This window comes from Acinonyx jubatus, chromosome E2 (assembly GCF_027475565.1).
Source record: "Acinonyx jubatus isolate Ajub_Pintada_27869175 chromosome E2, VMU_Ajub_asm_v1.0, whole genome shotgun sequence".
In the NCBI taxonomy this organism is placed as follows: Eukaryota; Metazoa; Chordata; class Mammalia; order Carnivora; family Felidae; genus Acinonyx; species Acinonyx jubatus.
The window spans coordinates 2195349-2220168 of NC_069396.1; the positions used below are offsets into that span (position 1 = coordinate 2195349).

Here is a 24820-nt window from a genome sequence, read left to right on the forward strand (position 1 = left end):
TACACTGCGCTCCCCTCCCCGGCCTCCTCCCACAGATCCTCAGGCCCTCCACTCTGTAGAAGGTGGAGAAACGTTCAAGTCCCACCTGAAGTCAGGGAAAGGGACCAGCTCCAAACAGCTTGGGGCTGGAGGCTGTTTTAGGGAAGGAGCCCTGGGCAGCAGCTGGCTGAGAAAACCACAGCCGCATGGCCAGCCCCAAGAGACAGCATTTCTAGCATTCGGAGGGACTGGCAGGTCACCGTCCACTTTAGCCTCCGGAGGCTCCTGGCTGTTTCCTGGGAAGGGAACTGTGTGCTGACGGAAAGCTCCCACAGATGGGCGGCCATCGGCTTCCAGAATAGGAGTCCAGGCATCTGTTCCTTAAAGTCGAGGAGCTGGGTGTCATTCTTCCTGGAGGCCCCCAAACCCTTTGTGGGGTGTGCTCCCGCAGGGTAGTGGTTTATTCTCCACTGAGCTGGATTAAACTGAGCTGGAGTACGGATGAGGGGAAATGAGACTTGTAAGACTGTCCTGGAGTGGCCACAGCAAACAGCTTGGGGCTTAACACGACGGAAGTGTTCTCCCGCAGTCAGAAGTCCAAAGTCAAGGTGTCCCACGGCTACACTCCCTCCAGAGACTGCAGGGGAAGATCTTTCCTGACTCTTCTAGCTCCTGGTGACTCCAGGCGACCCCTGGCTCCAAATCTCTGCTTCTGTCTTCACACGGCCTTCTCCACCGGGAGTCTCTGCTTGTTCTTTTCTGTCTATTACAAGGAAACCTTAATCCATAAGCTGTCCAGTACACACATTAAATAGCAAACGGCAGAGCAAAAAAGGGACAGGAAGGTGGTCAGGAGCTGGGGGACCTCGATCGTTACTTGTGGTTCAATTTCCCCAGCTGTCCAGGGCCGGTTAGCATCTCTGCTAGCTGCCGGGAGTAGGATTCCTGGTTTCCTTTTATAGATGAGGAAACTGAGGCTTGGAATGGTTGGGTGAAGGGCCAAGGTCACAGAGCTGGCCAGAGATGGGACTGGAACGAAGGTCAGCTTGACACCACAGCTTGGAGGTTTCACACCCTGGTGGGGCTGCCCTGGAGGAACCTGAGCGCCATAAGGTCCCAAGATCTTTCTGCTCCAAGGAACCTAATTAACCAATAGGAGGCAAACGTGTTGACCTGCCCCGATTTCCATATTATTTTACTTTCTCCTATGGTAGCTTTTGGAATGTGGCTTACTTCCCTGGAATGACTTGAAAAGGTGAGGCCAGAGTGAACAAGGATTGACGTGGTTGCTTGTAGACAGTAGACTGTACCGGGGAAGTGAGGCAGGGAGACCCAACGGGGACCAGCCTCACCCCTCCTGCCTATGTGGGTTTTCAACTGCCTGGGACTGCCACCTGGATGCCTGCTCCTCCCTTCACTGACCAAGAACACCGTGGTGGCTCTGGGAAATTTTGCCCAAGGCGTGGAGAGGGGTCAGGGAGTGGGAAGCACATTTTCCTTCTCTCCCTAGAGTGGCTCTGCAAAGTCTATTCAGCCTTGAGGTCCCAAGGCTGGCGAATGTCTTGCTAGGAAGTTTCCAGCACCTTGGACCACGTCCTGCAGAAATGCATGCATTTATTCAGTGCCTTGCTCTTGTGTGCTGCCCAGCACCAGGGTGTAGGCTCCACAGGGCGGGCAGGGCAGGGCCTCAGAGCCTGGCACGCACAGATGAGTCGTAGGTCGCCAGAAGTCAAAAGACGGCACCCAGGGGGTAGGGCAGGGAGAATGGACCACTGCTGCGGGGCCCGGCCTGCCGCTGTAGGACTCACGGGGGTCGGGTGCCCCGGCCTCCCCTCCACCTGCGGTGGGGGCCGCGCACAGGCCAGGAGGGGAGGGGGCGTTGCTCGTGCCCCGGGGTCCTCGCGCGCTGACAGCCGGCTGACTTAACAATGGCCGCATCTGGCGAGGTCTGCGGAGGGAGCTGCTCCCTTCTCACCCCAAGGCGGGCCGGCCGGCTCGCAAGGGCGGGCGCAGGCCGTCTGCGAGCTCGCGACCTTCTCGCGAGCCCCCTCCCGCTCCCCGGGGCGGTGAGGGTTACCCTCGGTTTCCAAGGAGGCGCCCGGGGCTCAGAGAGGCCAAGCGACTCGGCCAAGGTCACACAGCCTCGCTGAGGGAAAACCGCGTCACGGCTCGGGTCTCCGGAGCCCCCGCTCCAGCAGCTTTTCGGAGATACTCTCTTCCTCCCTACGGCGACGCCCGGGAGTCAAGCGGGAAGGTCGGACGCCCGGCTTTCACCTCAAACAATACTGCGCGCTGATCTGCGGGAACAAAAGCGACCAGGAATCCGCCCCGGGTTTTCCGCCGCGCCGCCCCTCCGGTCGCCGCGGGGCGGGACGGGGCGGCTCCAGCGTGATCGACAGCCCCGGGGAGGCGTGGACGGGGCGGGGGCTAATCGGATTGGGGACCCGGAACAATCACGGGCCGAGAAGGGGCAGCCCGAGCCAATCAGCGGGAGGGGCGGGCCTGGCCGGCGCGGCTGTCGCGAGAGGCGGCCACCCCGCCCACTTGCGCCTCGTCCCGGCGCCCGTCAGCAGCGAACGCGGCCGCGCTCGGCCCGGATCCGTCCGCGGACCGGGGAGGCCGAAGCGCGAGGCCGAGCGAGTGCCGGCGCAGATCCCTCCGCCGCCGCTGCCGCTGCGCCCGCGAGTCCCTGCGCGCCCCGCGCCCGCCCGCCGCTCCCGACGCGCCCGCCCTCCCGCCCGCCGCCCGCGGCCTCCGACCCGGCAACGGCCGGCCGGCCCAGGCGCGGCGGCAGCGGCGGCGGCGGCGGCGAAGGAGGAGGCGGAGGAGAAGAAGGAGGAGGCATGGCCCGGGCGGCTCCGGCGGGGGGCGGCCCGCAGTGACAGACCCTGCGGCGCGGGGGGAGATGGGGGCGGCCGCCTCCCGGGCGACGACGACGACGACGACGAGGAGCGGCGGCCGCCGCCGCCGCGCACCGGCCGCCGCTGGGGACGGGCGCGGGCCAGGAGCCCGCCCGTGAGCGGGGGGCCCGCGGCCGCTCGCCGCCCCCGGCCGCCCCGGCCGCCCCGGGCCCCCCCGGCGCCTCGCGCGCGCCCTCCCGCCGGCCCCTGGCGGGGGTCCCGCCCGCGCCGCGCGCCCCCGGCCCCGGCGCGGCCCGCGGCGCCCGCCCGCCCTCGCCCGGCCCCGGTCCGCGCGCCCCCGGCCCCGGCGCGCCCCGGGCCCCCGCGCCCCCCGCCCGCGCCCGCCCGCGCCCCCGGCCCCGGCCGGCGGCCCCCGGCCCCGGGGCGCGGCGCGGCGCGGGTGGCAGCATGGTGGAGAAGCGCTGCCCGCTGCAGAGGGACGGCGTGTACCGCTGGTTCTCGGAGCTGCCGTCGCCGCAGCGCGTGGAGTTCCTGTGCGGCCTGCTGGACCTGTGCATCCCGCTCGAGCTGCGCTTCCTCGGCTCGTGCCTCGAGGACCTGGCCCGCAAGGACTACCACTCGCTGCGCGACTCGGAGATCAAGGCCAACAACCCGGCCGACCTGGGCAGCCTCACCAACCTGACGGACGAGGTGGTGCGCAGCAAGCTCCTGGTGTCGCTGGCGCTGCTGGGCTCGGAGCAGCGCGAGGCGGCGGGCGTGCTGTACCGCACGCTCACGCACATCGACTCCATCATCCACAACTACGGGCTGCAGCTCAACGAGGGCCGCACGGGCGATGAGTTCCTGCTGCTCTTCACCATGGCCTCCAACCACCCGGCCTTCAGCTTCCACCAGAAGCAGGTGCTGCGCCAGGAGCTCACGCAGATCCAGAGCAGCCTGAGCGGCGGCGGCGGCGGCGGGGGCCACGGCGGCAAGAGCGCGCTGCCCACCTGCCCGGCCTGCCACAAGGTGCGCGCCCTCAGCCTCTCCCCACCCCACTACCCCCCCTCCCCCAGGGCCCCTCGTGGGCGGTCGCACCCGCCTGGCGCGCAGAGGTCGCCGGGGAGCCCCCTGGGCTGCGGGCCGGCGTGTGCGGTCAGAGTTCGCGGCCCCTTTGCGCCTTTCTCTCACGTCTGCGGCTGGACACGCGAGAACGCTTTTGTCCCCTTCATCGTCCCCTTGGGCGACAGGAGTTATACCTTGTGTCGCCTTGGTTTCTCCAAAATCTGGTGTTTATTAGCAGGAAAGGAAGCCGCGGTCGAGGGGGAGATGGGCGCTCTGCGGGGAGTCCCCGCGGCCTAGGTGTCCTTTCCCCGGTGGGGTGGTGGCTGTCCCGCGGGGCCTTGGACGCCTGCGAGACGGCTGTTTCCTGGAGGTCCTCCTGCCTTTGTCGGGGCAGATCTGCCCGAGTCCCCGGGTTGTTGGTCTCCTAAGGAATGTGAGGTTAAAGTCTCCGTCTCCAAGCTAAGCAGGAAGGGCATCGTGGTCATTCCCTCAGAAACGTGAACTTTCCTCTACATGTTTCAAAACTATGTAAACACCAAGCATTCGGGGCTCCAGCTCCTTTTTCCCAGCCCCCTGGGACCCAGTGCCAAAGCGGTGCAGAGAGAGGAAGGGTTTCTCTGTGACCCAGGGTGGCGTGTGTGGATATCACCCTGGGACTCTCCCTGGAGAGGTTGCTGTTGGCTCGAGTGCTGCCCGGTGCCTTCTGTACGGGGTCTGAGCTGTTTTCACCTAACACTCCTGTGCTCTCTGTTCTGCTGGTGGTGGTGTTCAGCTGTCTCTCAACCCCGGATTGTGGCTTATTTTTCTTCCGTGTTTTTCTCTAAGATGTGGTTGTGGTGCCTCTGTTGCCTTTAATCTAAGTCTTATCTGTTTTTGGTGGCGTTGATCTGAGACTGAGGGTTTTTTTTCCTAAATGTGTGTTCAAGTGACTCTGAATCGCATGATGTGCACTGGGCAGGAAAACGGTGTTTCAGCTACAACAAAGGGAAAGCGCTGTGGTCGTCCGTAGGGGGCTCGGTAGGCTCTTGGGGTGCCAGTGGTATGTCACCTGTTTGTGGGATTTCAGTCCCTTGTGGTCAGTTCCACATGCTGTTGCCTTCTCTTTGGGTGCAGTGCACCAGCGTCTGGGGCTGTTTGTCCAGGCATAATCAGCTCTTGAAGGGGATTCTTTTGTGTGTGCAGACTCATCACTTGTCAGAAGCGGAAGATGGCGATGATGATTTTGGTGGGGCAGGCGCTAGCCCTGGAATGAAAATACGCTCTCGAAGAGAGCCTTTCTGTCTGGTGAGAAACTCCTCTGATGACATGAAGGGCTAGTCCGCCCCCACCCCTGCCCACACACGGCCAGCTGGCCAGCTGTGTGACCTTGGCCAGAACCCTCCGTCCTCCTGGTGTTTCCCTGCTGGAGTAGAGGTAGCTTACCTGCCTCCTGGGCTTGTCGGGGGGCTACGTGAGGTCACACTTGACGTGCCCACAGCATGTGCAGGGAGTGCAGACTTAAGCCAGGCACGCTGTTATGAAGTGAAATACTCCTGTCTTGTGTTTTGTTTTGTTTTGTTTTGTTTTTAATGTTTATTTATTTTGAGAGAGAGAGAATCCAAGCAGGCTCTGCACTGTCAGTGCAGGGCTCAGTGCACGGCTTGAACTCATGAACCATGAGATCGTGGCCTGAGCCAAAATCAAGAGTCAGACCCTTAACCCACTGAGCCACCCAGGCGCCCCAAGTTTGAGTTTGAGTTCGAGTTCATGTTTTCTAAATTAATTTTTAAGTAGTTGCTTGGAGCTTTGATCCATGGGAAATTGATCAATAATGAGGTTATGGTGAGTAACCTTAGGGCTGTTGCTTTCACATTTCTGAACAACCACGGTGCCTCGTTTTCCCCACCTCCCCTATGTCACTGCTAAACTAATTTCAAGCACATTCATCTAACTTTCTGTTAAAGTTAAGGCCCGATGCACCCTTTGCTGCTTGGAGTCGGCCTCTGTGGTGAAATGGAACATTTGAGCGTTTTGCCTTCTTGGGGTCTCTGAATCTAACATTTTCTGTCGTCCCAGGAAAGCAGCCCTGGTAAGGCTCCACCTGCCTTTCTTTTGTCAGTGGTTGTATTTTGCTCTGAACCCTTTCGAAAGAAAGACGTGGGTTTGGTTTCTTCTTTACCTTCTGTAAAGTAGCAGTTCTTATAAGTATGTCTTCTGATACAGTCACCGTGTTGTTTAACAGTCCTCATTGCTCGGAGGACAAGCAGAAGGCGCTTAAGAGTGTGAGTGAGGTAAAATCGACATTTTCACATTCGGGAAGGAAGGGCAAAGCCGGTGGCAGACTGCGGTAGCTTTGCGTGCCCAGTGGCCGACAGGTGCCATGGGTGTGCTGGTCTGCGGTTCCTCCTGAGCTGGTGCTGGGGGTCGGCGGGACTCACACTCTCTTCCTGTTTAAGTGTGAAGCCATGGTTGTGGGAAAAGTTTACTTTTACCCTTCGCAGTCTTTCCTTTACATAAGATGATGATGTGTTATGGTGTATGCTTATTTTTTCAAGTAACAGCTTTTTGAGATTTAATTTAAAAATCATACAGTGTCACTGCTTCGAAGTGTACGCTTAAACATAGTTTCTAATACACTTACGCAGTCGTGCACCCATTGCTGCTCTCTGCTTCCAGAACGGTTTCATCACCTCCTGAAGGAGCCCGCACCTTTGTCGGCAGTCCCTGCCCACCCCCCCACCCCCCCACGCCCTACCTGCTCCTCTGCTTGGGCGGCCTGTGCTTGTCCCGGCCGTGTCGTACGAACACAGTCCTCCAATGTGTGGCCTTCTGTGGTGGGCCTCCTTCACTTAGCACCACTTCTCAGAGTTTATTCCTGTTGAAGCATGTGTCCGTGCCTCACTGCTTTTTCAAGGTTGAATACTATCCGTTGTGTGGATAGACCCATTTTGTTTATCTGCTCATCGGTTGATGGGCACTTGGATGGTTGCACGTGCTCATTCTTAGATTTTGTTTCCTCGGGGCTAATAGGCTCTTGTTTTAATCCCTTACACCTAATACTTCACAAGTCGTCTCGGAGGCACTGTCCACGTGTGGCTGTCCCGAGGGACCTCACTGTCTCCATCCGAGCCCGCCCGGTGGGTGCTTAGGCACCTTGCATGGCACCCCTCTTGGGAGCTGCTGTTGAAGGTCGCTGAGAACACGCTGCCCCGAGCCCCGGGCCCGGTGCTGTCGGGCCAGTGTGGTGGTCCAGAGCCAGCGGAAGCCTCCCCTCTAGCCGGACCGGGCGGGGGAAAGCTGCCTCCCCGCCCTGGTGTTTCGGAATCCTCCTGGCGAAGATCACAGCCGGACGACTTGCGTGACGTTGAGATTTCCAGCAGGTGCCGAGCCTTGTCAGCGTGCTCTGTGCGGGAGTGCGGTGGTGGTCTTCCTTCGGGCGTGTGTCCTGGGGTTTGCACCCAAGAGCGCTAGGGAAGGCACGGTGGACACCGGCTGCACGCAAAGACTGCTCGCCTCAGGCAGGCACCAGCTGGCTGTGTTTCATCGCTTCCCTAAGCTGCTGAAAATCGTTGTAGTTCGGAGGTGGAGCATTGGTAGTTGGTGCCCTGGTTACCTTGTGAGGTGTGAGTGGCCGCCTCCGGTCTCTCTAACCTGACGCTCTGCCCACTGTAGAGGATCTGGCATTATCTGGCATTCCACGAGAAGGGAGTGAGTCTGTCCAGAGCAGCTGCTCTTATCCCTGATGTTAAGGAGGAGCCATGACCTGAAGGCACAGTGGTGGCTCCAGTTCTGCACTTGGCTCCGGGCGCGGATGGGGGTCTGAGCCCCGCATATGAGCTCAGTCTGGCCGCCTGCACCGCTTCGTCTGTTACTTCGTGTTTGGCCAGCTCTCAGAGGCCTGAGGACTGCCTTCTTTTTCCAGTGAAGCGCACGCGACGGTCATTGAGACATCCTGGGAGGCAGTTTTACTTTGTGGCGGTGGTGTAGTTACTCATTGAAAACGCGCATCCGACCACATCTGCTTGGAGCTGCCGTGGTCCTGCCGTTGTGTGGTAGGGTGACCCGAACCGCGGGGACTTTGGTTACTGTCCTTCGACCGCCCCCCTCCCCCCTCCCCCGCCCCACGTTGGGGCTGTGGACTGTCAACTGTCATGTGCACAAGTTCATGTTCCCTGCGTCCAGCTCCACAAATCTTAGTGCTGCCGCTGTAGCTGGTGTGGAGTTTGATTTGCGTTTGTAACGAGTAATGTGGAGGTACTTACATGCGCTACAGCACGGTTACGGGCCCTCGTCAACATTTGCCTTATTTCTGCGGTTTTGGAAGTTCACTAGTTACTTGGGCCTCATTTTACCCATTTCTGATTTTCTCTTCCGTCCTGCGTGTTTCATCCCCCCTCCTTTTGGACTGAGGACGTTTTGGATGAATCTATTTTTTTCCTACCAACCAGGTTGTATGAGTCTTACATTTTTAAAGGCAAGCTAGTAGAAGGTACGTTTTTGTTTGTTTGTTAAATTGGTGGCTGCCGACCTCCCAGAGACTGTGACTCAAAATTTCTGTGATGTCTCGGGAAAATAGTTTATTTGAGTATTGTTTTTCTGCCTTGGGTGGATTACATTTCAGAAAAAAGATCCTTGGGACGTTTCTCTTTTTTTGAGAAACCACCTTTCAGGACACCAGTTCTCTCATTAGTTTACGAGCCGCCTGACAGGTTTACAGGTCGAGGGTTTCTGATTCCCGACGCCAGCCTACTGCAGGCAGTGCAGACAGCAAGGGCGACTCCCCCCCAGTCCCCACGAGGTCTTGTGTGTGGAGAGGCCCGTTGTGTCTCAGAGCTCCTTCCTGTCACAGTGAAAAAGCGTAATCAAGAGCTTAACAAAACAGGTTAGTTCTTTTTTTTATTACGGCTGGAGTTGATTCAGTCACTCTCTTGAATGGATGGTATAAAATAGGCTAATTCTTAAGCAGTTTGTTTTGTTCTGAGTTACAAGGCCTGAGGTGGTCTCGAGTGAAGACAAAGGCGGACCGAATATCTTTCCTGTGATCGATGCTCTGGCAGCCGCTCCGACCTGTGATCAGGCCGTACGGGGTGGGCCTCGGCCTGCCAGTGCGACCCCCAGGAGAAGCTCAGGCCTGTGGCCCTGACTCTAAACGGGGGGTGGGGTGGGCACTCGGATGTCAGAGACCCTTTGGACTAAGCATCTCGCCTGTAAGCGTGTTTGGGATTTCAGGTGGGTGTTTCTCGGGTGCACAGAAAAATCACGAGCCCCCAAAATGTCTTGTGTGCGTCCTTACCGTTCGTTACTTTTCCTTGAGGTCCTGAGGCAGAGCGCCTCTCTCCATCCCAGGCCCTCTCACGGGCTCGTCCCTCAGTCTCTGTTGTGGTCACATCTTTCTGTTTCCTCCGGGAGGGTGTTAGCTCAGGTGTCTGAACTTTGTCCTTTCCTGCCCTTCCCACTTCCCCCCAAGTCCCCCGCCTCGGTCTTTGACCTCCTCTGTTTCTCCACCCGGCACATCAGTGTTGTCATGGGCCTCTTACCTGTCTTGGAAACAGCAGAACCCCTTCCTTCCACGTTGTCCACTGTCTGTCCCTTCGTTAGCAAGTCCTCCCCCAGCCAACCTCGTTCCTACTTGCCGGGAGTGTCCGTTTTTAACAACTTGCTGTGTATCCTTCTGACGTTTTAACACGCTTGTAAGCACATGCACATTTTTCTAAAACCTTCTATGCACACATCTACAGACAGGATCTTCCCACAGGTGCTGCACCTTGCCCGGCCCCCCACACGATACAGACTGGAGCCAGCTCACCTTCCGCTGCCGCCTCGGCCTCCTGGAACCTGGCTTTTGCCTCCATCCTTTTTGGCGAAATCTATGTTTATTAAAGGGAACTCCATAAACTGTTAAAAAAATTTAAATAGAACACAAAACCAGAGGTGCGAACTGAAAAGACAAAAGTGAAACATCTCCCTCCTCCTCCACACATGGGAGAAGGACACACAGGACAGTTCAAGGTGTGGGCCGCGTTCTCTCCTTTACCTGCGTATTGATACTTGTTATTTCGCACGTAAAAAAAACGAGATTTCTTACCTTTTTCCTAGTATCCAGTTCTGTCTGTCTCTTTGTTCCTTGTAGAAACTTCCAGAGGAACTTGCCGTGTATTTACAAGTAGGTAACTGGTGCCTTGCTCCGCACACAGGTCTGTGCCTTGCTTTCTTCCCCCTGGCAGCTGTTCTGGACATGCAGTCCACATCAGGCCATGGAGCGTCTTCGTTCTGGTTTCGTGGGTCCCCAGGGAGGGCATTTGGTTCCCATGCCACTATTATAAACAATCCAGTCATTTACATATTACACATGACACGTGTGCGGCCTTTCGTGTTTGGATGCGTGTGTACCTGGGGACTAGAAACCTGGAAATGGGACTGCTGGTAGGCCACGGGGTGTGTGCCTCTGTGTGAGTGCAGGCAACTGCCCCAGTCCGTCTCCTGGAACCCGGGGTGGCGTGTGTGAGCGTCTGTTTGCACACCTCCCAGCGGCAGAGGGGGCGGGGGTCGTGGCTGGGCGGCAGCATCTCTGAGGGTGGGGTGGGTTTGTTCTCATGGGTGAGCCCCCTCGTGGGTGAGGTTGAACATTAAAAAACATCTTTTTTTTAATGTTTATTTTTGAGAGAGACAGAGCTGGGCAGAGCGTGAGCAGGGGAGGGGCAGAGAGAGAGGGAGACAGACTCTGAACCAGGCTTCAGGCTCTGCAGGGACAGCTCAGAGCCTGTCTCTCCCCCACCCCTGCCCCCACTCCTCCTCCGCTCACTCTTTGTCTCTCTTAAAATAAATAAACTTTTTAAAAAATGAGCATTTTATTTTTGGCAAGCTTTCCATATCCTTTGCCCTTTTCTGCCGAGTTGTTGATCTTTATTGTTAGGAGCTCTTTAAGTTTCAAGGAAGTTGTCCTTTTGTCTTTAGTAGAAGTGGCAAGTATTTGTTTTCCTGGGGTTTTTTTCTTGCCTGTTGACTTTGCCATGCAGTTTCTTTTTAGCGCTCTTTTTATCAATCTTGTGTGGCGACTGGGCTTTGTGTCATCAGTAGAAATGCTTTATACTTTCTGCATTGTACACATCATCACGCCCGCGATGGATTACGGCCGTGCGCCTGTGATGCCGTGTACCTTCCCGGTGGTGCCTTCTGGTACAGAACTCGCGCGGTTTCTCCTCTTACATTTAACAGAGCCATCTGGAATTTATTTGGGGTAAGGTACGGAGCTAGTTTTATATTTTCCAGATGAAAACCCAGTTGCCCCAGTGCCATTTGTTGAATGATGCCATCGTGCTGCCCTCCCCATATATATGTGGGGTGACTTCTAAACTCTGTGTATTCAGTTTCATTGATGTCTTTATCTGGATGGCCTCTTATTTGAAGGATTCGCTGCATGCTTTTCGGTCCTTATCTTTCTTATCTTCCAGGGGAGGGTGCTTCCTTTTTTTTTTTTTTTTTTAAGGCAAATATGGTTGTGGAGGTGCTTCCCTTGGATGCTGGCTTAAAGGCTCCTGGGCTGGCTGAGCATCCTGCTGAGACTCTCCGCCTCCCTTCATTCTCGCAGTGCAGTCCCTTCTTCCCGCTTCTCTCAGTGTTTTCAGTCTCTCGGCTTTCCTGCCCTTTTGATGATGGTAGTCTCACTGATGAATTCAAACTCTGCATGCCCAGCTAGATCTGAGCTCCAGCTGGAGGTCCCAGGTAGCTCAGTATGCCCAAAGGTAAGCTCCCTCTAACTGTCCTTGACTGCCTCACCCCGGCCCCGATACCCCCAGCCGGAGGTCCATGCCTCTCCTGTCGTTGGCCTTCTCTGGTCTCCCTCCAGTCAGTGACCAAGTCCTCAACATCCTCGTGGGTTTCTGCTCTGTTGACACTGCAATCCAAGTCAGTGTTTGCCCTGCCTGTCTGTCCCTCTCCCTCTCTTTCTTCCCGCCACACTTGACACGATGGTCCCATCTATGGCACGCTTCTGTGCAGGCACACTTAGATTTGGGGCCATTTGCCAGGGAGCCCGGGCATAGATTAAAATAGTCTTCCGGGATCAAGCACAACCCCTAGCCTCGTGTAGCTCCGCTCCTTCCCCTGAGTCAAGATGGCATGCTGGCACGCAAGTGAGTGATTATCTCCCTTTAGAATTAAGCTGATGTCACTGTTTAAAGTCTGCAAGAAATAACTCGTAGCTGTGTTTTTTAATTATCCTGAAACTTTGGTACCTTAACTTTTCCTAGAAATCACAGTGACATGTCTAACTTCTCACCTTGGCCGGGGTCTAATCTATGGCAACCCATCTCCGTGACCTGGGTCTAGTCTATTGTGACAGCCCATCTTCATGACCAGGGTCTACTCTGCTGTGACAACCCATCCCACTGACTGGGTCTCATCTACTGTGACAACCTGTCCCCCTGACCCCACTCGTAGCCTCTAACAACAGGTGCCATGGTGAGATGCCGATAGGCTTGTTCTTCTCTGGCATGCAGGTCTTAGCATGGCGTGCGTCAGCGTTTGTGATCTGTCTACTGCCTGTCTGTACTCCCTTCTGTCTACACTCGAGGTTCCTTATGTTTACTGCAATCCCTCTTTCCCCTGAACCTTCGTAGGTACTGACCTCTCAGACAGGACACCTGGTACCTGGGACTCCCCAGCCCCCAGTTCTTGGCTTACACTTCCAAGCCTTCTATGGCTTCCTTCTGTCCTATATCTTTTACTATATTAAAGTGTGTTTCTTTAAATTTCCATCACCAGACTTTGACTTATTGGAGGGCAGAGACCGTCTCTTTCAGTCCAGAACCTTGTGGTCCCTGCCACCCCACAGGGGCTGTGTCCTGAGCATCTGTGAAATCTGAGTGGGAGGGAGGTGTTGGACGTTGATGAAAGCTCACCCTAGGGGCCGCCGGGTGGCTCAGTCGGTTAAGCGTCTGACTTCAGCTCAGGTCATGATCTTGTGGTTCGTGGGTTCGAGCCACACATCAGGTTCTGCGCCAACGGCGCAAAGCCTGCTTTGGATTCTCTGTCTCCCTCTCTGTGTGCTCTCCCCTTTCAAAAATAAACATTAAACCAAAAAAGATGGGGTGCCTGGCGCAGTCAGTCAAGCGTCTGACTTCAGCTCAGGTCATGATCTCGCGGTTCGTGGGTTTGAGCCCCGCTTCAGGCTCTGTGCTGACAGCTCATAGCCTGGATGGAGCGTGCTTTGAATTCCCCTCCCCCACCCTCTCTCCCCGCCTCTGCTCCTCTCCCACTTGTGCTTCTTGATCTCTCTCTCTCAAAAATAAATAAACATTAAAAAAAAAAAAAAGCCACCCTAGTGAAAACGTTTTTTCCTTAGTGCTTTTCTGTGGTCCTGTCAGTGATACCTGTTACCAAATCGTACTCTTCCTTAGTTGCTTTTGTTCATTGGTTGTTTCTCTCATACATCACGTAGCTGTAGGTTTCTAGTGGATTTTAACGTCAGCGTTCTACTTTATTCTTCAAAAGCTGGCACGCGAATGCTTCCAATGGGAGCACCTCTCTGCACATAGTAGTTTGGGTGATACTACCCCAGGACAGAGCCAGGTGTATGGACCAGTCTGCTGAGCGCTTGTTGGTGCTGTGTAGACCTGCCTCCTGTGAGTCTCGTGTCAGAGTGGTGGTGGTGGGAGCTTTGCAAGGCTGCTGTTTACAAAAGTGTAAGTCGCGGAGAGCCCCGCTGTTTTTGTTTGGTGTAGAATGGCGATAAACTAATAACCATTCGTCTTGCCAATTAAAGTTTCGTTTGCATTTTCTATACTTTAAACATTGACATCAGATTCATTAGGAGGGAGCGTTATAGAGTCGTTGTCTTAATTATTTGGGACTTTTATATAAAAGCTTCAGTAGAATTACTGGAAAGAAATGTATCCTCAGGTTTCATACTGATTCACAGTGAATCTAATTAAAGCATGTATATGTAGGAACTTCTGGAAACTTAGTCTAGACGAGAAAAAAATAACTTTGTAAAAGGAGGAGAATTAATTTACGGGGAAGGGGATCCCTTCTCCCATGTCTTTTGGGCATTTCAACAGGATGTGGAGTCTTGGGGGCTCTGCTGACAGCCCAGCTGTGCCGCGCTAACAGAGTCCACGAGCCCCGTCGCAGGCACCGGGCTGGAGTCGCGCGCCCTGCCGTGCGGTGTGAGATCCGGGGTGTGGTCTGGGGTCTCTTGGCCCCGCAGCCCCCCCCCCCGCCCCCTCCCCGGCGGGCTCGTCCCTGCAGGGCACCTTTGCTCGCCGGAGGGCACCCGTGGGGGCGGTTGTTCGAGCTCACGAAGGCGTGAGGCCCGTGACCTGGTACGCGTTCGTGTTGGTGGCGAGGAGGCTAGTTTACCAGTCAAATGACCTTCTTGCTGAATTCTCAATACAGAGACGGCGGACGGAGCAGGTGGTGGGAGGGAATGCCACTTGCCGTGTGCAGGCACTGCTCCAAGCGCCCCGAACCTATTCACTTAGCCCTCGTGACTGCTCCGCCACTGTCCCCGTTTCAGCGGTGACAAAACAGACGCAAACAGGTTAAGTGTAAGTAATTTGCCAAAGAGGACATAAGGGGCTCTTTTTATTATGTGAAGCCAAAATTATATCTTAAAACGGCTTTACTTTATTATTAAAAGTCAGGGGGAAAAGCGGAAGATTGTGTGGTGTTGGCGGGGGGGAGGGGGGGCTGTCCCGGCCCCTGCGGGTGTTGGCCGCGGCTCTCCGGGGCCTTGGTGGCGCCACCAGTTCACCGCTGTGCACGCAGGGCCCTGCGTCCACCTGCTCACGGGAGAACTTCATCTGGAGAAAGGCGCAGAAGGCACCCTGTCAGGGTTTCGGTAAATGTGGGAAGCTCTGTAGCGCATACCTGTCGAGGTATAGAAGTTCCCGTCACCGCCCCTTGTGGTCACTTGTCCCCTTCGGCACCCCCCAGCCTCCCCCTCCTCCTCCCCGCCTCCCACCTTTAAATCTGTTTCCCCCCGTCCTGATTGGTGTCGCCTGTGCTAAACCTTCATCAGAGCGGGACCGTAGAGTTCCGTTTGAGCCCCCGGCGAGCCTTGTGGCATTATCTGCGGTGGTGGGTCCAGGGAACACCCTGGGCAGGGTGCTGCACTGGAGTGGGTGCCGCCCGCTTGCCCAGATGTCGGGGTCGCACTCTCATATGGCAGCCAGTTACCTTCTCCGCCCTTCGTGCTGTGGTTGTCCTGTGTATTACCTCTGCACTAGCTCTAAGCCCCGCAGCGTGAGACCAATTTTTGCTTTAATACGATGTATTTTTAAAAATTAAGAAGAAAATGTTATTTTATGTTTGCCCACATACTTGCTCTTTCCGCTGCTTTTCATTACTCACTAAAGAGCCGGCTTGGGGGCGCCTGCATGTCTGTCGGTGAAGCGTCCGACTGCGGATCAGGTCATGATCTTCCCATCCCGACTTTGAGCCCCGCGTCGGACTCTGTGCTGACAGCTTAGAGTCTGGAGCCTGCTTCGGATTCTGTCTCCCTCTCTCTCTGCCCCTCCCCTGCGCGCGCGCGCGCCCGCTCTCTCTCTCTCTCTCTCTCTCTCTCTCTCTCTCTCTCTCTCGCAAAAGTAAATTAACATTAAAAAAAAAAAAAAGCCTGCTTGTTATCGTGTCCCTTCAGTCTGGAAAATTCCTTCAGCATTTTCTGGAGTCTGGGTCTGCACGTTCGAAATTTCCTTAGTTTTTGTGCCTGCAAGAGTGTCTTGCTTCTGCCTGTGTTGCTGCAGGGACCCGTCACTAGATGTAGGAGTCCCTGCTGACCGTCTCGCTCCAGCATTTAAGGAAGGGGAGGCCTGTGCAGTATGGGGGCAGCCCAGCGTTGCTCTCTTCAGTTTATCTTGTTCGGTGCTCTCTGAACTTCTTGGAGCTGTAAATTCATGTCTTTTACTAAATTTGGGAAATCGTCAGTCATAATTTCTCCATAGTTTTTTGTGTCTCGGTATCTCAGTATCCCTTTTGGGACTCCAACTGTAGGCACATTAAGTCTCCTATTCCACAGGTGCTAGAAACTTTTGTCTTTTCTTTTCCAGTCTTTTTCTCTGTGTTTCGGGCTGGACACTTTCAGTTGATCTGTCTTCAAATTCTGCAAGTCTTCTGTTAATTCCAAACTGCTGTAAAGCTCATCCAATAGATTTTTTAAAGTTTATTTATTTGAGAGAGAGAGGGAAAGAGAGAATCCCAAGCAGACTCCATGCTGCCAACACAGAGCCCAATGTGGGGCTTGAACCCACAAACTGTGAGATTGTGACCTGAGCTGAAATCAAGGGTCAGAGCCACAAAGTGCCCCAAGCTCATCTAATGGATTTTTAAATTCAGAAATAGCATTTTTTTATTTTAGAATTTCTACTTGGATTCTTTTTTATGATTTTAAGTCTTAATTTTTTTAGAGCAGTTTTAGGTTCACAGAAAACTTGAATATTGTAATCACCTGAAGTCAGCGGTTTACATCAAGGCTCCTTCTTGGTGTTGTACCGGTTGTGGTTTGGACAAGTGCATAAGGACGGGTGTCCACCATGACATCACACAGAGCGGTCTCACTGTCCTTGACAGCCCTCCGGGCTCTGCCTGCACACCTCCCTGCCTCCAGCCCCTCGTCTTTCCCTGTGTCCATAGCTTTGCCTTTTTCAGAATGTCATCTGGCTGGAGTCACACCGTTTCAGATAACATTTCATTTTCCTTCATGCCTTTTCATGACTTGACAGCTCTTTTTATTGCTGAGTAATATTCCATTGTGTGGTGCACACAGTTTATGCATTCACCTCCTGTGGGACACCTTAGTTGCTGCCTGAATTTTCATATTTTAAGAGTTTCCATTTCTCTCCTGAGATATTCTTTGGTTCTTATGTCACATACATTTTCTTTTATGTTCTGAGCCTTGTAACAACAGCCACTTAATGCTTCTTGGCTCTGATTCCAGCGTGTGATTCCTCTTGGGCTTGGCCTCCTTTTTCTCTTTGTATTGGATCTTGTTCTTGTTTCTTTACGTATCTCGTGCTTACAGATTGCCCCTTGGGTTTTGCAAGTGAGACCCTGTACAAGCTCTGGGTTTTGCTTGGTCCTCCTGCAGACTATCGTGTTGTTGTTGTGTTTGTTTCAGCAGGCACTACATTTGGCCGGACCCAAACCCCAGAACTCTCTTCCTTTGCTGGCCAGCAGCCCCAACCTCTGGTTGTCTGGTCTTAGCTTGGCTCCTTGGGGCCTGCATGCCTAATTCAGGGCTCACGCAGAGGTGCGGGCAGAATTTATATGCAGGACTAGACGTGTCCCCTTCTCAGACACTCTTCTGTCACAGTCTTCTCCCTCACTCAGCACTGTCGTATTTTACCAGACCTCAGGCTCGTCAGGGCGGTAGGACTGAGGCGTGCTGTCTGAGCTGTGGCTGCTGCTTTTTCTGATGAGGACTGGGCCCAGGGGACATGAAGCACACCTGGTACCAATCCCTTTTTCTAAGTGTAGACCTTTCTTTAGTTTCTTTTGGTCGTGTTCAGTTTATTGGTTTTTATACTTTGTTCGGAGTTACGGTTCTCGGTAAGAAGGTTGGTCCAAATACTCTGTCCTTACTGAACGTAGAACCAAATGTTGTGGTAAATATGGGCCACGTAGTGCAAGGAGGATTGATTCTCTCTAAGGAGGTGTGGCTGGGAAGGAGGGTTTTACAGTAGTGGTGACATTTGTCCTTACAAAGAATGAGGTTCTGTGTGGAGGAGAAACCGATGAGATGATGAGATAAGAAAGAGGGTCGTTTGAGAATGTTAAGTGGGGTGATCATGAGGCATCCTGGCCCTGAGTGGGTGCTGAGGAACAAAGCCAGGCGCCCTGGGCATCTGGAGCTCGCCCCCCCCCACCCCCCCGCCCTGTCGTCAAGCGGCTCCTAGGGACAGATACCATTTACCTGTTGATGGAGGATCTGCTGTATCTGTTGTAGGAGGTCAGTCTGGAATTTCTTGGCCTCTGTGTCTTTTCTGTTCAATCCAGTTGAGCCGCTTCTGGCCTGACCTTTCCCTGCATGGCTAACCATAGGGGTCTGGTCTCTGACTCTCTGAGCACCTCTGTCTTGCTGTTAATAGGCATCCAGTCAAGACTCCTTAAATGGAATTTGTGGCTTCTATAGAAATAAAACCCAAGGGCGTGTTTTACCGACACCTTCTGGACCTTTGATACACTCTTCTTCTCATCCAGATGCTTCTTGCTCATTTCCAGCTTGTTTCAGTGCTTGTCCTTTCCCGTCCTGGATGCCTGCATGCTCTGTAACCTAACTCCTGCCGTGGCCGGTATCTCCCGGGGGTCATCAAGCAACCGTTTTAACGTGCTGACCGCTCTGAACGGTTCGTCTCAGCAGGTGAATGTTATATTGGGAACCAAAATGGTCCTTGTGGCACAGCTTACCTGTTACTGCCAGACACTGAGACGGTTTCTCAGAGAAAACCCCGATATTTAAACATCGTTCTCGCCCAAACACACATGCACAGTGACCGTAGCATGTATAGGATGCACCTGATGTCAGAAGTCTGAAGGCACAGACAGCCTGCGGTGGGTGCCTCACCTGTCGCCCTTCCGGAGGCGGCTGAGTGCACACGAGGGGGGACGACGACTGCTGCTCCCCGTTTTCGATCCCACACAGGTCACACGACTTAAGTTTTTCCAGAAGTGGGGGGGTGCTGTCTTCCTGAACGCATTGTTTTAGATTCCCACGCAGTGTTGCCTTGGAGTTTACGAAGACTGGGTGTTCCCGGGCAGCCGTGCCCTTTAAACTCCCGCTTGTAAAAGTGCGTCTGTGTGTTCCCTCGAGGTCGGTCACCTGTTGCTCCTTCTAGCTTCGCGCCTTTCCCCAGCGACCGCTAAGTTCTTTCACTCCCCTCCCGCACCTTGGGTTTGCCACCTGTTCCCTGGAGAAGACACCAAGCCTGCTGGCACTGCGTTTCAGGTGCAGTCAGACTAGGAGGCCGGGGGTGTGGCCGTTCAGACGGAAGCCCTGGTGCCACGCCTGCACAAAATTGTGCTGTTTGTTGAGCACCTGCAGTGTGACAGGCTCCGTTAGAGCCACTGTCTAGGTCCTCGCTGCCGCCGAGGGTGCGGATCGGGCGCTACTTTAACCTGCTGTGCAGGTGTGTGTGGCTGGAGATCCCATCTTTAGCAGCTGGGGCTCTTGACTTGGGACCCAGGCTGAGTCTGCACTGCAGAGCCTCCCTGGCGGGGGTTCCGGACGCCAGGAGCTGTTCGTACCTGACCCGCCCCCTCAGGTTCTAGTTCATTGGCCTGCGGTGGGAGCCCTGGGATCCAAATTTGTAAGAGCTGCTCGGGTGTGCAGGGCGAGGGCTGGGCGGGTTGTTAGAGGCTGGCCTGCTCTGCAGGCTGCTGGCGGGACTTGGCCTTACGGTCACTTTGCCGGGACCCCTCTAGCCGAGGGCTTGGTTTGGTACCTTTCACTGAGATTTTGAGCAGTCATCTTTTTTTTTGTCTCTCATTTTTAATGAGTACAGCTGCAGGGTAAGACATTTTAAAAAGGAACGTTTTTATGTGGAAAACAGTTTCTGGTTAGCATTGGCTTTCACTTGGCCTAAGTCAGCAAATAGCTTTCACTATTAAACTATCTACTTTCTTTTTCTGGTTTTGAGAGACGCATAATTACTATTTTAGTAAAATGCTTACAAATCACTTTGCTTTTTGATTTTATGTGTTTTTTCCCATTGAGTTAGGAGTATTTAGCAGATGGTATTCTTTCCGGTGTGGAGGTGAGTTGCTTGGAAGATAGACTGGAAATCAATGACTCGGTGTGTAGAGCCTGTGGAACTAACTCACGCCTGTCCCCGAGGGCCCGGCCCTGCTGCCCCTTGGCGTTAGGAAGCTTCAGGCGTGAAGGCCTTTCTGGCTCGGGGCTCCACACTTCTGTTCCTGTGCCTGGAAGGCCCTTCCTCCGCTTGGTGTGGCTCCTTCTCCAGTTCGGCCTCAGCCACGGGGTTCGCGTCCTCCCTTGGAATTGGCTTAGGTGTTGCCTGGTCTGTCCCCCATGCCCAGTCCCCTGGCAGCGTCTGCCCCGCCTGTCATGGCCCCTCAGCGCCTCTGAGAGTAGGAGGCAGCCTTTCGGGGGTTTGGTTTTCAGAAGCTGCTTCTGTTTTACTCTTATGTTCCCGTCCTGTAGGAGGTTAACTTATGCTGAGACTTCGTGGCTTCTAACTCGTTTCTAGTTCTGAGAGTAACCGTTCTTTGCAGAAAAACTGGGAAACAGAAAAATGTTTTTTAAAAATCGCCCAAAGATGATAAACACTATAGCATTATGGTACATTTTTCTTCTTTCTTTAATGCGTGTCTGTGTGCGTGCACCCTTGACAAGTTATGCATTCCTGTGCCTTTTGTTTTCTGAAGTTATTTTTTAAAGACTGCATAATATTTAACCATGTAGATCTGTATTTACACGTGTAGATATTAACCTTGCTGGGTATTTGTTATTTATATATGTATTTTTTGCTCGTTATTTATTTATTTTTGAGGATTTTATTTGGGTATTTGTTTATTTTAAGTTTATTTCTTTATTTTGAGAGCACATGCAAGTGTGAGAGGGGTAGAGAGAGCGTGAGAGAGAGGAGCCCAAGCAGGCTCTGTGCCGTCAGTGCAGAGCCCGACGTGGGGCTCCATCCCGTGAACCGAGTGAACTACGAGATCACGACCTGGGCCGAAATCAAGAGTCGGACGCTCAACCAGCGGAGCCCCCCGGAGAGGTTTTATTTTATGGGACGCCTGGGTGGCTCCATCCGTTGAGCATCCATCTGTTTCTGCTGAGGTCACGATCCCAGGGTCATGGGATCAAGCCCCCCCGCATTGGGCCCCTCGCTTAGCATGGAACTTGCTTAAGATTCTCTCTCCCTGTGCCCCTCCCTGCTCACTCACACTCTCAAAAAAAAAAAAAAAGATTTTATTTTTATGTGATCTCTACACCCCATGTGTGGCTTGAACTCAGAATCCTGAGGTCAAGAGTCACACCACCCGCTGTGCAAGTCACCCCTTTTCTGCTCTTCTAAAGCTAAGACAGATTTCCTCGCACACAGACCTATGACTGTGTCACCAACTGTGTTCTTAGGAGAGGGAACTCCCAGAGGGATGCATGATGGCTACATCCACTGCTACTGGGGGCTGAGTTTGCTCCCATCGTAACAGTGGGAGCATTGGCCCTGAAGAGCATGTCACAGAGCTGTGGTTCAGGCGACACATAATCGTGTCAGCTGTCACGTGCTAGTTGTAGAGCAAGTGGTCACTTGTCATGGAGAAGTCCGGTTTTGAAAAGCGGCACGCGTGTTTGCAGAAGGGAGCCCGCCGATTCCAACGCAGGGGCACAGGGACCGGTGGCCGTCTGGAGCCCGTCCCCGGGCACCGCGGGCACAGACGGTGGAGTCGATTTGCCCTTGGGGAGAATCAGCCTCACGGAAGAGGTTTTCTTTCCGCCAGGACCTCCGAGGTGTCTCTTCCGGGTGTTCTCACAGAGCTGGTCTCTGCCAGGGCACTTGTGCCGCTGGCTTCCCGACCGGACTGGCCGCCTCAGTGACAGTAGCAGCGGACATTATGTTGCATATTGACTGTTTGCCCAGCCGCTCCTTGAAATTCTCACAAAACCCCAGTGAGGTAGGCACCGTTAATCCCCACTTGGCGCCTGGGGAGACTGGACCTGAGCGAGTTGGATCTTGGCCGCCGTCACAGCCAGCAGGGGCTGCTGGAACCAGTGCTGTGGCCTCCGCAGTGCTGTGGCTCTGCTGTCCCCGGGTGTGACCCGCACTGGGACTGCCCCCTACTGGTCCACTGACCTTGGGGAGAGTCGTGATGGGCACCGGTCGCTTCTGCTGTTCAAGAGGAGGGTGGAGCAGATTGGGGTGGATACAAGCAGATTGCATCCACGGTAAGAACGGTGTGAAGGGTGCTCATAATTCTAGTCGTTTCCGTTCCTTTATTTTCCGTGGCCTCTTGCCGTGTGTCACATCTCAGGCATTCCACGCACATCTGCGTTTTAAGCTGGAGTCCCGTCTTCACCACCCCTTCACGGCACAGCCTGGCTCACCGGCCTCTCGTTTATGGCTCTGTACACACGCGTCATCATCACCTACTTTCCGGCCCCACGGTACGAGCACCGAATCGCTGTGTCTTGCTACTGCGAGTGTCACTGCCGCGGAGGACCTTGTAGAGAAGCAGTTTTGAGTGTGCTCGCGTGCAACTGAGGGCCAAGTTGGGAACTTCCAACTTCATGGTGAGGGAAGGCCATCGTCTTTTGTAGGAGTTCCCCAGGAGGGTCTCCAGGGGGGTCTCACCGTCGAAGACCACTGCCTTCTGGAGAAAGGGGGCTCTCTGTCGCCTGCTGCAGCCCCTTCAGTGTCTTACCTGGTGACTGAAGATTCGTTTACATTACAGCACAACTAGGACACCGAGCCTTCAGTTTCTCCACATATTAACGACCGCTTTACTGGGTTTTTCCGAGAAGCTCCCTCCCTCCCTGCCATGTCGAACGTTCGAGTGCTTGCTGCAGGCCCTGCCCTCTGCCCGGCTGTGTCTTGTCCGATGACTTTGAATGATCTTTAATGAAATCGATTTTTTAAAAATTAAAACTCTCTTCTGAAAGTTGTGGTTCCGGTCCATGAATATTAAAGTGAGTTTTCAACGCCACGTTTCAGGCCACCTGTGTTCTGCAGGGTCGGTCTCGTCGGAGGCCGGCGCCGAGGAAACCCTTGAGAGCAGGGAGCATGTGCACTGGCAGGAGCCGCGCCACCAGCCCGTGCGCGCCCTTTGGCATCTCCGTCCCTCCCTCTCGGAAGGGGACGCGGGGTTCACGTGATGTGGTCTGTGCGGTGCCGGGGTTCCTCTTTACAGCCCACCTGGGGAGGTTGCCGGGCCTTTGGGTGTTCTGACCATCCTGGAATACTCCGGTGGCATCAGCATCGCATGAGAGAAGTGCAGAGGCTCGGGCCCCACCTGACCTTCTGAGTCCCAGCGTGAGTTTCAGACGCCAGAAGCATTTTGCACGTGGAAGTTTGGGGACAGGGGCCTCGTTTCTGTTTAGGCGGCGGTGCGAGTGGGAGGCTGGCGCCCAGAGCCGGGGCCTTGGCCCATTACCGGGGCCACGTCTTGCCCGGAGGAGCCTCCGGGCGGACCGTGTGCCTCAGGCCGCTAACAGGCCCCAGAGTCTGGTTTCATTCACACGTACGGCCCTGGCGGCCCTTGATTAGACCTGGCAAAATACCCAGGCGACTGTGTGGTACAGAGCTTAGCATGCAGACCTGCCCTTTGAACTAGAGGTGCTTTTTTGGCTCGGTTCATCCTGCTTTTGTTAAGACTGGATGAGGCGGCCCTGTTTCAGGGGTCCTCGTCAAATGTCTGGGCTGCGTCGGGTGCTGTGTGAAACGCAGAGGACATGGCAGTGAATGGGACACACGGGAAGTCCCTCCTTCGCTGAGCTGTGACAGGTCCTCACCGAGAGGTGTAGATGTGACAGCAGCGAGGGGGCGGGGGCACCCTGGGCCCCTCCCCGGTAGCCACAGCGGGCTGAGCAGAGGGGAGGAGCGGGTGATGCCACGGTCCCCTGTAGGTTGTGGCGGGGGGCTGTCTGGGTGGGACGTGAGGAGCCGGTCCAGGAGCTCAGCGAGTGAGGGGCCTCGTGGAAAGGGCCGAGGCTTGTGCTTGGAGAGTGCTTCTCGTGGCTCCTGTGGCCGCAGCAGGAGGCAACATTTGGAACCGATCAGGTCTTTATTCTCGTGTCCATCAGGCTCATGACTGGGGCTCCACTTGTGAGCGTGAGTCAGAGAGCATCTGAGTTGAGCTGCGGAGGTCACATGGGGCAAATTAACTTCACCAAAAATAACCCAAACACAGCATTTCTGGGAAATGCAGGCGAAGAGAGCTTTCAATGTAAACAAAAGAGCAAATTCAAGATAAAGGCCTGGTTGGAAAAAGTGAACATTTGGAAAACTAGGAAGAAACGTTCTGAAAGCACAGGGAGGTGAACAAAGATTTCTTTTCCGCTGGTTATGATTTTACAGTTTTCTTTCTTGTGTTTATATTGTTGGCGGGCGTGGTTGCTTATGTTGGTGGTTGGCGTTCCGGGGTAACTCCTGGGCTCTCCCCCTCCCGTCCCCCTCCCCCGGGGGCCGTGGTGCATAGACCCACCCCATCAGCTCACCCAGCCACCCACCCACGGAAGGAGCTTTGTCTTCTGCCTGGGTGTCCTCCTCCTGCTTCTTCCTGCTCCTCCTCCCCCTCCCCCTCCTCCTCTTCCTCCTCCTGCTTCTGTTCCTCCTCCTCCTCCTCCTCCTCCTCCTCCCTGCAAGGGCTGACCAGACAACCGGCCTACCGTGCTTCGGACTCTGGCTGCGGTGCCTGGCATGACCAGGGTCCTGGCCCCCCTCTGGACATGCTGATGGGACAGGGGGTGGGCGCACGTGTCCTTGCCAGGCCCAGAGGTTAGCGCACACCGGGGTTGAGACCCCCGGGCCCAGGTGCCCGAAGCTGTGCTCGCAGAGGCGTCCCGGCTGTGGTGCTGTTGTCCCGTCCCTGCCCCTTCCCCACAGAGGCTGAGTCTGGAGGCCACCTTTCTCTTTGTGGCTGTTGAGGATGCTTCAGGGTGGGTGGTGGTGTGTGTGCGGGGTCTCGGTGTGTGTGTGTCCGCCTGTGCGGGAGAGGTTCGTCACCAACCAGCCGGCAAGGTTGGCGCCTCTGGTTGGTCGTTCGGACGGCTGAGCCTCCCTGTCATCAGGACGAGGACTTGATGCACTTAGCAGGGTAGCCCAGGGGACGTGGAGGCGCACTCGCATCAGGCCAGATAGCACACAAGCTGTTGTGCATTGGGTTTATTGTAAGAGTTAAAAGGTTAACCTCCTGAGTTGCTTCCCAAAGTAATATTTGCTGTTTGGAACTAAAAATCTTGCTCCGCAAATAATTTTTTAACTGTTGGTTCTGTTATCTTA

The 24820-nt window shown here is 54.7% G+C and overlaps 2 protein-coding genes across 10 annotated transcripts in view; one reads left to right on the top strand and one right to left on the bottom strand.

Moving 5' to 3' along the window:
* Nucleotides 1-4663, bottom strand: part of JPH3 (junctophilin 3) — a 158992-nt gene extending 154329 nt beyond the window's left edge. Inside the window, exon 1 of one of the 6 annotated variants that reach the window (XM_053210263.1) lies at nucleotides 4079-4663. The gene's annotated coding sequence lies outside the window, so the exon portion shown is untranslated. Of the gene's footprint in view, nucleotides 1-3; nucleotides 1358-1401; nucleotides 2389-4078 lie in introns of those variants that run through there. The other 5 variants (XM_053210265.1, XM_053210261.1, XM_053210260.1 and 2 more) reach the window with 5 other exon arrangements.
* The window catches only part of ZCCHC14 (zinc finger CCHC-type containing 14), a 55566-nt gene continuing 33970 nt past the window's right edge, over nucleotides 3225-24820 (top strand). For 3 of the 4 annotated variants that reach the window (XR_003426307.2, XM_027076367.2, XM_027076368.2), the window contains exon 1: nucleotides 3227-3848. Coding sequence is in view for 3 of the 4 variants with exons in the window: in XM_027076367.2 (XP_026932168.2) it covers nucleotides 3288-3848 (561 nt within the window). In the remaining variant the exon portion in view is untranslated. Of the gene's footprint in view, nucleotides 3849-24820 lie in introns of all 4 variants that reach the window. The other variant, XM_027076369.2, reaches the window with a different exon arrangement.